The sequence below is a fragment of the Cydia amplana genome, chromosome 16 (genome assembly GCF_948474715.1).
Source record: "Cydia amplana chromosome 16, ilCydAmpl1.1, whole genome shotgun sequence".
In the NCBI taxonomy this organism is placed as follows: Eukaryota; Metazoa; Arthropoda; class Insecta; order Lepidoptera; family Tortricidae; genus Cydia; species Cydia amplana.
The window spans coordinates 1740521-1756613 of record NC_086084.1 but is presented as its reverse complement, the minus strand read 5'-3'; the positions used below and the strand labels follow the sequence as shown (position 1 = coordinate 1756613).

The following is a 16093-nucleotide window of genomic DNA, read 5'->3' as shown; positions in this document are numbered from 1 at the left end:
CAAAGGACACAGTGTGTAAATAGAAGTTTTGTACTTGTATGTACCTATGTAAAATTTCTACTTCGAATTTCTTTGTATCTATTACGAATTACGATTTCTAGCCATAAAAACTAGTATCAGGCATACATAGGCTTAGGCCTGGGGCGCGTTTCTCAAAAGCTTGTCACTTGTAATATAAGCGGATGTCACTTTTTGACAGCTTTTGTTAGAAAGGGACTTCCACTTGTATTACAAGTTACAAGCTTTTGGGAAACGGCCCCTGGTACTAGCTTTTGTTATGTTATGTGTAGTATGTATATGCTATTTGGATGTTCATGTTCATTCCATGTTATATGAGAATGTCGTTTTAAAATGAGAGCGCAACTTCGATTGTATGGAGGCGGCAAGTTTCGTGTGACTATTAACTGAACGGATTATCACCGCTGTGGTTTAACAATACTAATAGACAAATCTGAGTAAATTTCGTTTTATGGCAACAACGAAACTGTAACCGATTCTTAAAACAGGCTTATCCTAATTTCCGACCGTCTATCTCAAAAAATAAAGGCAAATGTCAAACTTTCTTATTTTTCGACTTAGGCCGTTCTTGTACCAAGAAGTTTCAAGAGTCGCCCGGAGATGTCAGCCTAAGAAGCACTTTACACACTTATCGGCGATGCATGAAATCTCCAATATTTACACAGTCTGCCACTGTCAGACGCCGATGTGATTGCTTGGTCAAATATTTACTTGTATCAGAGGATGGTAAATATAGAAGAGTGACAATTTCCAGTGCGATACGGCAGATCTTTCTATTTTTCTGGGTTTGCAGCGCAAAGCCTAAAATTATTTATCTCAGCCAAATTAATTACATAGGTATTAGGAAATCAAACCTAACTCAGAAAAAAGATGATACCGACAAGAACAAAGCTCTAATGTACGCACAGCTGCAAAAGTTCTTACCCACTTTATGAATTTTGCAGCTCAGTGTACCTACACTCAACCACAAAAGTACAAAGCAACTTTATACATATAATTATGAATTCTATTGATAATACTTATGTCCATATAATTTTGCAGCTCGCTGTACTTAATAATATTGATGATGATGTCGACCTCAAACTTTGCCTGTATGTTAAATCGCTTAAGTTTACATATTTGTGTCAGTTTTAATACGCAAAAAACAAAAAAAAAGTAAAGCGCCATCTACAACGACCATAACGCAGCGTAGATTGGCAGTAGTGTCGATAGCGGGCGGTCGTTTGTAAAAATTAATTTGGTTTTTTGTGAGATTTCTTAAGAAATATAGCTTAAAAAAGTGTAGTAATTATAGTTGCTAAAATCCATTTTAAAGTGTAAGGCGTAGCGAATTCGCGTTCCGAAATTTTTGATTATTGATAACACAAATCGACATGACACTGGTAAATTAATAGAAAGCCATAAAAAAAACGCAGCAAATATTATAAAGAGCGTTAAACTCCGTAAGTACCTAACCTACGGAGTTTAACGCTCTTTATAATTTTACTACTCTTTGCCTGTATGGAGAACTTATTTTAGTTATTTTGTTGGGGTGTTTATTGTTGGTTTGGGCTGTTTACACTTTTACCGACGTTTCTTTTGTAAAACACACATAGTTGAGGTACGGACCCAACTCAAAAACTTTGATTGAATCGTAGAATAAATGTCAATGTTTGGAGACCAAAATAGTATTCGTTATTTGATTCTTATTTCTTGCACAAAAGTCCGCTGAAGCACATTTTGCATGTATAGGTATACTAGTTCCTTCCCCTAACTTCTTCTGCGTAACGTGATAATTTGTATGGTAAAGAGTAATAATAAAGAAACTCACATACATACAAACATGAACGTTGAAAACAATACAAGTTCAATGTGCGAATTCCGTCATAGGTACTATTCCGTCCGTCATTCTATTATAGTTTAGTTTTTTGCCTGCCACATGCTGGTTAAATATGTGTTACCTATATATCTGCGGGCACGGCCGTGCTCCTGCCAAGACGATACAAAGGGCAGAAGGCAGTGCATATCTTTTCTCGGTAATACTGTCAGACCACCTTCTGTACCATTATTTCATGCAAAATTAAGTTATTTGTATTTGTACTAAATGGTATTGTAATGCATAAGTAAAATTCAGGGCAGCATGAAATTTGTATGTCATTATTCATTTGATACCGTTGTTATTATTACACAATAATAACATAGCACAAATAAAAAAAATGTTATGACAGTTTATCTTTATACTGGCCGTAATTTACGGTTTTTCAATGCATATTAAAAATAAAAATAGGTAAGTAATTAAAGCTAATTAACGTCGTATAATAACAGCAAGTACTCATATAACGGTTATATAACAGTTATACAACATGTTACACGCAGGAATGACGCTGATGTGATTGCAGAGTGCAGCCGAAGGGCGCAACTGGGTCACCTAAATACAGCCCTTTTGGGGTAAAGGTGCCGGTTACGGGTTATGACGCAGTTATCTCAATATTTGATTCAGATTTTCAGTAATTTGTTAGTTAAAGGTATTGCTGTTTCGTTTTGTAATGTAGGAATGTTAAATTTTAAAAGACATCCTGTGATAATAGAAATATAATTGTTTGGTTATATCAGCTTATCTTTTATTAAATTAGGTAACTTGTTTGCATAAACAGTTTATAACCACGCCGGGGTAGGTACTTCTAGCTTTTGAGCTGTCCATTTAATACATAGGTACCTTTACAGAATGTATTTTCGTTTAAAAAAGACCCATGAATTCACGTTCTCAAAAAGCAATCCGGCATAAGAATCAACACGTGTCGGACGCCGCGCCGGACTTGGCTCTCGACACGTCTCGTAGTTTGCTGAAGATTTCCAACTTGCTGGACAATTTTTGTTGTATTTGTTTTGGGGATTTGTGGAACTGTATTTGTCAACGAAATGCTTAAAATAAGCATTTTTCGGAGCAGTCCTATTGTTTTAACAGTTGTTGTGTATGTTGAGCTGATGTCTATTGACTCTATTGTCAACAAAATTCGTTAGAGTTACCAAGATAGCTCTGTAACGATCTTGACAGCACATAATGTGCAAGTGTAATTTATAGGTCATCATTTCATAGATTTTAAAACACTTGCACATTCTGGGCTATCAAAACCGCTGCAAACTTGTTTTGTCTAACTGATATTAAACATTTTAAGAATGCTGCGCGAATCTTGCGACGGAAGAAATGGCCATCGTGTAGGTTTTTAACTTTTATCTCAATTACTCTTAAAATATACTTCCGTTTAAAATGTTATAAAACCATTTTGTTTATTAACATTCCAAATATAATTGGTACCGACTGTAACGTGTTTATTTTTAATAAGTCCGTGGGCCAATAATTGCATGAATGCATAACGGGCTCTGTTTGTGAGTCAATAATTTTAATTACCCACCTAATGCTTCGCCAATACAGATTACCTTCATTAGACCCCGCTTTGCGAACGGGGGCACACTAGCCACTAGCGTCTTTTTAGCGTCGGCGACTTGTCAGGCGGCCTAGCCGAGGTGACGATCGCTTGCGCTTCACCATCGAATCGCTTTGTGTCTCTCTATCACTCTTCGATGTTAGTGCGACAGTGATAGTTACGTTTCGTTCGCTACGTCGTAGCGATGGCGATTGGTATGTTGCCTACCACTGCTGTGGAAAATCGCGTCGTTGCGCAGTTGCATCAACGTTGCGTCAAGCACCAGCCATAAAGTCGACTAGAAACCCACGGTTTTATTATTTGCCTCTCTATTGCTATTGAAAATTAAAGTGACGAAGAGGCTGATAATGATATTTCGATTTTCTATATTCGCGGTAGTTTATCTAAGCTATGCCTTGGCAAGCGACAAAGGATGAAAGCGCCATACGCGCTAGTATTTTTTGTATTGTTTTCTTTTATTGAGGTGTGCAATAAAGAGTATTTGTATTGTATTGTATTTTTTATTGCCTATACGTACGCTTTAATATGAATAAGTGGAATATACGCGCTCTCTAGCAATAAGCGATCTATGTTCGCAAATTAATCGTTAATTATAATAGTGCCCGTGGCCACGCTTGCGATTGAATTCATTGAATTAAGCAAATTATGGATTAATACTGAATTAACCAAATGTTTGTTTATGTTAAGCGAATTTGCTGGACATTTCACAGTAATATGTGATGTTATCAGGAAAAGGTACTAAAAATCGGTAAATAATACAGGCTAACTGATATAAGATCCAATTTCTTAATAAAAAAATAAGTCACTAAGGCGATCTGAGGGGTGACACTTTTTATTTGTAAGACTAGGTAGTTAGACTATATTATTAAGTTTATTAGTTATTAAGTTTCATTTACTTGCCCATTCTAGTTATTCTTTGTTATTTTATTTTTCTTTGTTGTACCTTGATCACTAAATAGGTAGTTATATAATTTTAACATAGACGTTCTTAACTAAGATAAAAATTTAACCACCGGACAAGTTTTGTCAACAAATATTTTCGTGTCAACATCAGACTCATTCACCCTACCATATACGCCGTAACCTACTGCAGGGGGTCTTCAAAACTGCGCAATTGCAAGCCACGTGGGCTACCAGTTCATTCACCCCTCGCCATGCACACCAAAACCCACATTTCGACCTTAATTCAATGGTATAAGAACCAAAACAAACGCATCTTCAACTTTGCCGCGAGCGCTTTTTGACTTAGTACCTTAGTTACGCCTTACGTTGTCAGCTTTTCTATTTTCAACCTTATTGAAAAAGCAATAACGGCTTGTTTGTACGCATGGCTATATTTGCGTTGTATGTACCAGATGATTACAAAAACTACGTTCTAAAATGGACTTTGACGTGAGAAATTAGAGCTTATTTTAGAGTGTAGTTGGCGACGTCGCGGTAGGGGATTAGAGGGTAAGGATGAATGAATGGTAATTCATTACAATAAGTACGTATAGTATAGTGTAAAGAGGTCATAGCTTCTGAGTATTGAAATAGGAGTCGGGCATACGCTTTGTTCGCTTATATGTACATTTACCCTATTCAGCGAGAAAGACATTCACGGACGTAAGATGGAAGTTTAATTTAATTAAACTAACTTTATATGATTATAGTCGTAATAGAAATTAATTTTAGGGTATGCATTCAGCGACTAAACTATTACAAGTTTATAATTCAATTCCAATGTAATTTAGTAGTTAAGGGTTACCGTGCCATATTCATGTAGGGAGTGCCAAAACAATAAACATTATATGCATAGGTATATTAGTAATCCTGAAGAAAGGCCAGGTCAAGAGCACCCTAAACCGGCGAGCGTGTATGAGGAATGTTATGAAAGTGAAGGAAGCGAAAGAGGTATGTCAGGATCGGAGCAAGTGGAAATCCGTGGTCTCTGCCTACCCCTCCGGGAAATAGGCGTGATTATATGTATGTATGTATGTATAGATATATTATTTCCCTGCTATAGGGATATTATATACCGGAAAATGGGGTGAGTAGGGTCAAAACTGAAATTCAAACCTCGATAACATTTTATTTTTACATATGATAACTGAATGGTGCATAAATAAAATAAACGATTGTGTCAAAAAGGTGTCGTTTCAAAGATGGATGAAGCCACAGAATGGGTCAATAGAATTGTGATAGTTGAGAAAGACCAAAATGCAATACGTGTGTGCTTAGACCCTAGGGATCTAAATAAGTGTATTCTTAAGAAATATTATGAAATACCAACTATAAATGACCTTAAATCTAAAATATCTGAGGCAAAATATTTCTCGGTCCTAGACTTGAAAGAGTCTTTTTGGCAAATTGGTCTTTCTGAATCTAGTAAAAAGCTTTGTACATTCTCAACAGTTTTTGGCACATACAATTTTAATGTTTTACCATTCGGATTAGACATTTCAGCTGAAATTTTTCAAGAAAATTGTGAAAATTGTTTCAAAAACATTGAAAATACATTTATTTACATTGATGATTTTTTAATATATGGCAAAACAAAAGAGGAACATGATGTGGCTTTAGAAAAAGTCTTAATTAGGGCACAAGAATTAAATATTAAATTTAATCTTAAAAAAATTCAGTATCTCCCTGAAATAGTAAAGTATTTTGGTCATGAGATAGTGAATGGTTGCCTGATGCCTGATAAAAATAAGGTTAAAGCTATAATGGATTATGACTCACCCTCCGATAAACAGAGTTTACAAAGGTTTCTGGGCATGGTAAATTATATGAGAGATTACATCCCAAGATTGTCTGAATTAACAAGCCCGCTAAGAGAACTTTTAAAAAAAGATGTTATGTTTCAGTGGGGAGCGGCTCATGAAAAGTGTATTGAACAAATAAAAAACATTCTTGTTAGTCCACCTGTTTTAAGAAATTTTGATCCCAAGCAACCGTTAACTATCCAGACTGATAGCTCAAAAAATGCAATTGGATGTGTTTTAATGCAATTTAAACAACCAGTTGCATTTGCATCGAAAAGTCTCAGTAAAACTGAATGTGAATATGGTCAAATAGACAAGGAATTTTTGGCAATTTTATTTGCTTGTAAATAATTCCATTATTATATATATGGTCGGCATACTGTAGTCCAAACTGATCACCAACCATTAGTTGCATTAATGAAAAAAAAAATTTATTCTATTGCATCACAAAGATTACGGAAAATTAGATTGAAACTAAATATATATGATATTGATGTCCAGTATGTTAAGGGTTCACAGATGTTGATTGCAGATGCTATAAGTAGAGCGTCTTCAAAAGCTGATGCTAGTACACTTGAACAATCTTTGGACCGTGTTGTTCATACTGTGAATGTAGGTGATAGCTTTCTCATAGAGATTACAGATGCCACGGGTAAAGATGCAGCACTATCCCAACTGATAGGATACTATAATAATAGTTGGCCTACAAATATTGATAAAGTTACAGATCTTGTCAAACCTTATTGGAAATTAAGAAATAACATTGTAGTTGAAAATAATATTGTATATTTAGATCATAGGATTATAGTTCCCTTATCTCTTAAGAAAACTGTCATGGAAAAAGTACACTCTTCACATTTTGGTATCACTAAAACACTGGGTAGAGCCAAGTCACTTTTCTTTTGGCTTAACATGAAAAGCGATATCATTGATACCATAAGTAAATGTCACTTATGTGAAAAATATAGTGCTAAAAAAGTAAAGGAATCCTTATTATTAGATGAAACTACTCCATCACTCCCATATCATAAAGTGGGTTGTGATTTTCTAAATTATGGTAATGAAAACTATCTAGTAGTAGCTGACTACTATACAAAGTGGTTTGATCTAATAAAAGTCAATTCAATGACTGCTGCAACAGTGATAAAAATATTAAAAACCTTATTTGCTACTCATGGTATACCAAGCATTCTCAGAGCTGACAACATGCCATTCAACTCGATTGAATTTAAAAACTTTGCAAAAATGTATAAATTCTCTGTTGTTACATCTAGCCCGCTGTATCCTAAATCAAATGGCTTTGTTGAAAAATATGTTGGTATAGCAAAGAATATGTTAAAAAAATGCAAGGATGAGAATTTAGACATACATCTTGTTATCTTAGAATATAGGAATAGCCCAGTGATAGGTTCACCATATTCTCCATCTCAATTGTTGTTTAGTCGTTTTACTAAGTCTATACTGCCAATACACAACAAGTTGCTTGCACCAAAAGTAGTCACTGATTTTGTTAAGTATCAAGAAAAAAGAAACATTATAAATAAAACTAATTATGATAAGACTGCTAGACATTATAATTATACTCTAGAAAAAGGGCAAGATGTTGTGTATCGCAGAGAAAATGTATGGTTACCAGCCAAAATAGTGGGCCTCCACAATTCGCCCAGGTCTTACTTAATCCAAGATGATCAGGGTTCTATGTTAAGAAGGAACTCTTCGCAATTGAAGCCATCAGTCACTCCCAAGATCCCATCAGATGTTTCTGTTAGGTCGCCTAAACGATGTGTTATACCTGTAGAGGATGGGCACTCGGAGTTACCTATGGATTCAGAACAGATGATGGAACCTGTACCTTCGGCTAATTGTGAAGGCAGACCTAAACGTGTTATTAACCCTCCAGCTTATCTTAAAGACTATGAGACAGACTTATCACATGAGGGGGAAGATGTATCATGTTCATAGTTAATGCGTTTTGGAACACACAATGATCACGTGAGTATAACGTGACCGACGCGTCCGAAAAAACAAGAATTAACGAACTAAACTGACTGGAATACACGGAGTTCTATAATGATATATTGTTTTATTTAATACTTGTTTAATACTTAGTCATTAAACATAATACATAATAAGTGTTCCGGACGTTTGTATTTTAGTTTTTATTTTATTTTGGGTAGTTCCATTTCATAACTTTGACGATAAAGAGGAAAACCCACCTCACCCCGTAGTGCCTCGTATTTGGGGTGAGAGGGGTTTTCATACAAAGGTGATTTTGGAAGATTGTTGGATCGATTTTTTTTATTACTTATGCGTATGACTATAGCTCCATTTTAAATTGGAATACATTATTTTTGTAGCAGTAGCCTTAAAATAATCGACGCATTATCATTTGCGCAAAAATTAAAGTGGAAATGGTGTGGCCATACAGCACGAATGCATAAAGACAGGTGGGCAAAAATAACCACCCTATGGCGGGGCCCTTCGGGGACAAGGAATAGAGGGAAGGTAAAAGAAAAATGGCTCGACGAAATCGTGGCTACAGCCGGACAAGACTGGTCACAGAAGGCAAATGACAGGAAAATCTGGCTGAATCTGGAGGAGGCCTTCACCCGAAGAGGGGTCTCTACAAAATAACAATACTTTCTTAAACTTTTTTTAAAACATTTTTAATTTTTTTATGTAATATTGTAGAGAATTAATAAAGGCTTTTTATTTTATTTTATTTTATTTTATTTATTATTTAGCATTAAAATCCATTCTCATCCCCCTCTCAAACCTTCTCTCCCCATTCATAACCCACCTCTCCCCGCGAAACCTACTCACCCCGTTTTACGGTACCTAACACTCGAAAATCATTACCTCCCTTCCTCCCTTCTCCAGTCGGTTAAACCATAGAGAAAAAATACATAGAGTGCTCACTCCATACATCAGTTTTAGTACCAAAAAGACTATTAGCATCTAGCATCGAGTAGCGCAACTATCAGTACTGCTACTTGACAATAGATGTAGCCACCGACCGGAAAGTCTTATGCTAAGTCTTATGCTGTTGAGATAAGACTTTCCGGTCGGTGCTACATCTATTGTCAAGTAGCAGTACTGATAGTTCCGCTACTCGATGCTAGATGTAGACACTGAAATTAATAGTCTGAACTGATGTATGGAGTGAGCACTCTACGTATTTTTTTCTCTATGGTTAAACAGAGCATTTCCATCTCTCCATATAAATCACGGCGTCCATTGAGCCGATAGCATCGCCCTGGCAATCCGTTCTCACGTTGTCACCCGAAAAAGATAAAAAAAACGCCAGAAATATAGGTTAATAATTTATGTATGATGAAAAGCTGAATTGGCATTTTTAGGGGTGAATGGGGTAAAAATGGTTCCGTTGTGGAATGAAAAGTTACAACGAATTTTGATAGCATCAGGTACATTTTAATTTTAGCCCTCTTTTTCATAAAACTTAACAAACCTGTGATAAACGTTGTGCTTTAACAATCATGTCGAAGGGTGTGTAATGCTTAATATAATTATAAAAAAACTATCATACATTTGTTATAACGCCATTTGATGTATTATTATATGTTTTAATGTAATTTTTATTATATATTTCCTTTGTTATATTGGGATTTCATCTAAACTGTCATTTTTATATTACCTATTGTAATATAATTTTTAAATAATATATACACATGTGATATAATGACATTTGTTATATTATATTTTTGTATAACGTAATACTTTATACAATTTTATCAAGTATAAATATATATATTGTATAAATTTTTTTGGCATATTTCATTTAATAATAACATAAAAAATTACATATTTTTCATATCTAGTATGCAGACCCAATAATTAAATAGAGATTATCATAGTGTAAACTTGCCTGACGAAAAAAATTAGCACCCTACTTCTTTTTCTACATATTTTATTCTAGGGAGGTCGCAGTTCTAACCTAACCTAACCAATTTTTTCATGGTTTTCGATTCTGCGGGGGCCGCAGTTCAAACCTAACCTAAACCACTTTTTTGCTAGGTATTTCATTCTACGGAGGGTCAAAGTTATAACCTAACCTAACCCTCCTTTTGCTAGGTAGTTATTCGTTTGTGTGGAGTCGCAGTTCCAACCTAACTTAACCCATTTATGTCATGCAACTATTATGCCACACAAATAATTATGCCATATCACTTGTTATAACAAATAATATGCTTTAGAGTATGTAATAATTATGGCAATGTATATTAGACGAAGTATAAATATACCTTATGACCATTATACCAATAATAACATTATGTGTACCGTTAATTAGGTATTACGGTAGTATGCCATTCATTACGTTATTCGAAATAACGATATATCAAACTATAATAAATAAAAAGTAATTATAAAAAATGTAATGCACCCCATGTCGAAATAACGATTTTTTTTTAGAATTCTAATTAAAATTTCTTTATTTGCCAGAATACGTATGGCACAAGATGAGAACAGGTTTTACATGTAAGTATCAGTATTCAGTAGAAAACACGACATTAAAATAATTGACAATTTGATTATTTTAACATAAAATAAAAGTACAAATATAGAAAAAATTAAGACAAAATAAAAACAGTGTATAAATTTCTCATAGTTACAAAACGTTTTCACCGAAGGGCTTTGTAAAAACTAGTTTTGACTGAAACATTTCGGTTAAATCTAGTTTTTACCGGGTTTTAATTACGGTGACATTAATGCTTGCAAGGTTTCAGATCGATACTACGTGTATTGAAAATAAGAAGTTCAAAATCAACTTGCAAGATTTTATTGTTATTATTTACATTTATGTATATGCATGTTAAAGCAATGCCTATATGCGTGCATGAACTGTAGGGGGCAGCAATATGAACCCACTGTTTATTGGCGCGGAGTGTAAAGTTTAAGCTTCAAATATTGCCCACAAGATGGCAGAACCTACAGTGCACAAGAAAACGTGCGTGAACTGTAGATCGCAGCACTAGCTTTGGCGTGAAGTGTCAATGTACAGTATATATTTCCGATTCAGGCCACAAGATGGCAGACACTCCAACGCGCACGGCCCCTATACCACATAATAAATAATAGTACAAGGTACAGAAGGTTCACTCTCTAACAAAACGCGTCTATTACGACAGATATGATCGCAAGATGGCGCAGGCGCGAGCAAGCGCCCGTTCCATAACGGTGCGCGGCAACTGCTACTGCTAGACACCAAAAATGGTGTGGGCCGCATGTACTTGTACCGCCGCGACGAAATCGCGGAGTGAGCGACGCCTGCCTATACTCGTATCACCTACAACAATGAACAGAACCCTACGGCCAAGTAATTTGATATTCCAATGCATTTTAAATCCGCTAATGGATCATTTTGAGCTTACTCCGAGCCGGCCGTTCTGAAAGCTTTCTGATTACAGTTTAAATGGATTAAAGCGGTTTGATAACCGAGCGTGAGGGAGTAAACACGGTTTTTAGGGTTCCGTAGCCAAATGGCAAAAAACGGAACCCTTATAGATTCGTTATGTCTGTCTGTCTGTCCGTCTGTCCGTCTGTCCGTCTGTCCGTCTGTCTGTCCGTCCGTATGTCACAGCCACTTTTCTCCGAAACTATAAGAACTATACTGTTGAAACTTGGTAAGTAGATGTATTCTGTGAACCGCATTAAGATTTTCACACAAAAATAGAAAAAAAAACAATAAATTTTTGGGGTTCCCCATACTTCGAACTGAAACTCAAAATCTTTTTTTTCATCAAACCCATACGTGTGGGGTATCTATGGATAGGTCTTCAAAAATGATATTGAGGTTTCTAATATAATTTTTTTCTAACTGAATAGTTTGCGCGAGAGACACTTCCAAAGTGGTAAAATGTGTGTCCCCCCCCCCCTGTAACTTCTAAAATAAGAGAATGATAAAACTAAAAAAAATATATGATGTACATTACCATGTAAACTTCCACCTAAAATTGGTTTGAACGAGATCTAGTAAGTAGTTTTTTTTTATACGTCATAAATCGCCTAAATACGGAACCCTTCATGGGCGAGTCCGACTCGCACTTGGCCGCTTTTTTTGTCCTATTTTGTCAATTTTCCGTTTTAGATTCGGACCGCGCTATGTTTTCATGCCAAGTGTGGAGCCTATAGGGTAGGGTATAGGGTATGTATGAATTCTTACTGCCAAGTTTCTGCAAAGTTAGCGTGGTCAGGGTCTATGTTCTAAGATCAAAATGATCATTCATTATTTTTGCTTTTTGCGCGTAGCATCTTAATATGTCAAACGAAAGTGGCGCCAAATCGCAAATATACAACGCTATAGTGAATAACAAACTTTCAAATGTAGTTTTGTGGAGCTTTGTCCTTAACAAAAAAGGTGTAACTTTTGTGTAATAAATAACTAAATAAATAAAATAAATAAACTATAAAGTGACGAACCAAGGAGATGGCTATTTTGACTGTCCTAAATGTAAGTATGGTAAAAAAAATTTAAGTTAGAGGTCAAATCTGCAAAATTTTATTTTTGAAAAAGTAACCCTATGGGTTTTTAAGTTAAATATAATTATTACATACCTATACCTTTAGTGAAAGTGAAAAAAAAACAAAGCGGGGCCAAGCTTTAAATTTGAATTCAGGTAAAGTTTAAAATAAACTAATTTAAAGTTTCAAATATACCTATCATAAATACAACATCTACTAATAATATGGTTGTCATAACATCCGTACGTATTTGCAAAACAAAAACATTTTGTATTAGCGATGGCGTTCGGATATAATATAACTATAGTCTGGGAACGCAGAGTACAGATAATATATATTACAGTCCAGTGGTCACCCTCGCCCTAATTATTCTTATATATTAATCTCTTCCTCGGTTTCTCTTCGTTTTCCTGGAGCCCGATTCAAACTTAACAACTGGTTACGGTTTTGAACTGGTTTCGACACGATCTTGGCGGTCGTCTTGGTGATTGGTATGCGTATGACGCACGATTCTCCCGGACAAAATCATATTTATGTCATTTTGTTATCATTAGGGTGTTCATTTTGGTCCGTGGTTAGCGCAAGCGGGACGCACGGGTGAATAACAACAACATCGCATCATTTTGATATCACTTTGGTGTCAAATTTATGTTTGAATTGGGCTCATAATACGCCACAAAATACCTCCATTGAGAATAATTTCACAGGAAGGAGCGAGGTAAGGGGACCCGACTGAAAACTGTCCCTTATGTATATCTCAATCATTATTATATTAATTAGAGATATACACATAAACGTTACGCCAAAACTATCTAAACGCACGACCCCAAAATTCTCTAGGCCATCATCTCCCGCCATTACTCCCATAATAGAAGTGGAAAGGGGCCCAATTAGTAACTAATATCCTTCCCTGTGGGACCCCTAATGTGTTCCCTTTGACTGCCAAGCGCTGGCGAGTCAAACGCTTCTGCGCGGACTGGAGTAATTGTGAGTATTGTAACCTCGAAATTTTGGGCAGCAGGAGGCAGCTGCTCCCCGCTTGTATATATTTACATGTACTGATTGTGCCATCGGTAACTATCCAAAATTACGGAATTAAGTACCACGTGGTACAATTTCGGAAACTTGTCATATTTTTATATGAGAATCGAAATTGCCATTTCCAAAATAAAATTCTCTTCTTTTGTTTATTGTGACTGAAAGAGCAATCCCTGAAATTTCCAAAAACTTTTCGGACTACTTGAAAACTTTCCAACTATTTTAAACTTGACAAATGTATTGTGGTATTGAATGTTTTAATTTTTAAATTTGAATTCAGCTGCAGACAATTCTGAATCATCAAAATCATGATATAATTTTTTTAGCATATTTGAATAAGCGTAACTGCTGCAAAACAGAATTGATTTAGGTACCATAACAATAGCATCCGTCCCAATTCCTCGAGTGTATGCAATCTTCGTATGGCTAGGCGCCTTTTAAATAAATAATTTGATATGTTATGTAGTTGTTTTGGACATTCGAGCCTTTGCCTCGTCTGTATTTATCAAGCAATCGTAATAACCCCTCAAATGGCTACGGAACCCGATATAATGGCCAGGGTTCCGTTAATCTGCATTTTATTGCTGATTGACCCAACGTCTTGGCCGTGTGTGTTTGGGCGATTAAATGTCAAATTACAAACATTTTCGACGAAATACTATATTTAGCTGCACGGTGTGACTTTCATTTGGGTTGTTTTGGTTCGTGAAACTTGTTTACGTTTGAAATTACATATGTTTTTATGTGCATACGTAAGTAACAATTTTGTAGTGTAGTTCTATGGCAACCCACTAGCCAGCAGATTTGTCATAAGATTCCACATAGAATAAAACGGGAGCTAGCAGAATGTTAGTATGAATAAAAACTCTTGATTTTAGCATTTTGGATAAAGTTGCGGGGGTAGGTACGATCAAGGAATCTAATTTCAATACCATTGATAATAGTATGAGGTCCCTAGTCCCCGACTTTCATATTGATTGTCACTGTGTATCTACTTCTGAAGGTGTACTTGTACCTATGTATGTAGGTATATACTAGCTATTAAACTTTTTGTCCTAAAATAGGAGCGAGCGTGCATGTTAATAACTTTAAAACTATTGACATTATGTACAGGCGAGTAATGTCAATTTGTAAGTTCAAATCTCCCTTCAGTTATTTATCGAGTCATCCGAACCAATATACACATTTACTAGGTATATATAATAAAAATACAGTACACCACGAACCAGCCGCTATAGTTCCGCGTCCGCCCCTTAGGATCAATGCCGTCAAATGAAGCGGCTGAATTTAACGACCTTCCTGCCCCTGTCTACCCTACGTGTAAACACGTATTGTGAGGTTATAATTACGTAAGTGTTTTGGATCGGTTTTCGTATACGTGTAGGGGTCGCAAGTGATTACGAGAGTAAAAAAAAAAGGTTTTTGATGGCGTTGTGCTCCCTATTAGTGCCTATAGGGTGCATGAACTATAGGGGGCAGCATAGGAGCCGTCAGATTTTTGGCGCGGGGCATAAATGTGAAGTTTATGATTCCGATGTAGCTCACAAGATAGCAGAAACTACTTATGTAGGTACAACTTGCTTTGATAATGTACAAGTTTATGTTTCCGATTCAGGCCACAAGATGGCAGGCCCTCCAATACGTACGGTATATAACGTTAATACGTCCCACTGCTGGGCACAGCTCCTCTCATACGCAAGAGGGTATGTTTTTCTTATTATTTTTTAAAATATTGTATAGTTAATACAGATGTTAATAAATTGAGTAATGGCATTGAGTGCATGAATAGTATTTACACATAAGCCACTCTTTTGAAATAAATCACATTAAAACCCATATCGATCGATCCGATCGGACGTAGAAACATATATTATGTAGTTTAAGTTGACGCTACGTTACATGCCTTTTACGCATGCATATGATATCATTTATGCATGTTTTGAATAATGTTATGCCATCATGTGTCTCATAATATTTATTAATATCTGGGAGACCGAGCTTTGCTCGGAAAACATATAAAAATTCAAAAATGCGCGTTTTCTCAGAGATAAAACCTAGCTAGATCGATTTTTCGCCCCCGGAAACCCCCATATAGCAAACTTCATCGAAATCGTTAGAGCCATTCCCGAGATCCCCGAAATATACAGCTGGTCAAGCAAATTTTGTCAGTAAAAAAGACGCGAAATTCAAATTTTCTATGGGACGATATCCCTTCGCGCCTACATTTTTCAAACAAGATCTGCTTAACCAAGTATATAAACATATAAATAAATACATAAATATACAAGAATTGCTCGTTTAAAGGTATTAGATGGGTCGATGTATTGTTTGCCCGCATTTTCGTTAGTCATAATTCATTTGGTTCAGAAACGCGTTACTTTTTAGGAT

At 35.7% G+C, this 16093-nt stretch overlaps 1 protein-coding gene and 1 long non-coding RNA gene across 2 annotated transcripts in view; one reads left to right on the top strand and one right to left on the bottom strand.

Moving 5' to 3' along the window:
- Positions 1-16093, bottom strand: part of LOC134655447 (uncharacterized) — a 304347-nt gene that overhangs the window by 62792 nt on the left and 225462 nt on the right. The gene's annotated exons all lie outside the window — the stretch shown is intronic.
- The window catches only part of LOC134655392 (uncharacterized protein K02A2.6-like), a 212151-nt gene continuing 202656 nt past the window's right edge, over positions 6599-16093 (top strand). The window contains exon 1 of the mRNA XM_063510851.1: positions 6599-8156. Within this exon, the coding sequence (XP_063366921.1) occupies positions 6605-8149 (1545 nt within the window). The 5' untranslated portion in view covers positions 6599-6604 and the 3' untranslated portion in view covers positions 8150-8156. The remainder of the gene's footprint in view (positions 8157-16093) is intronic.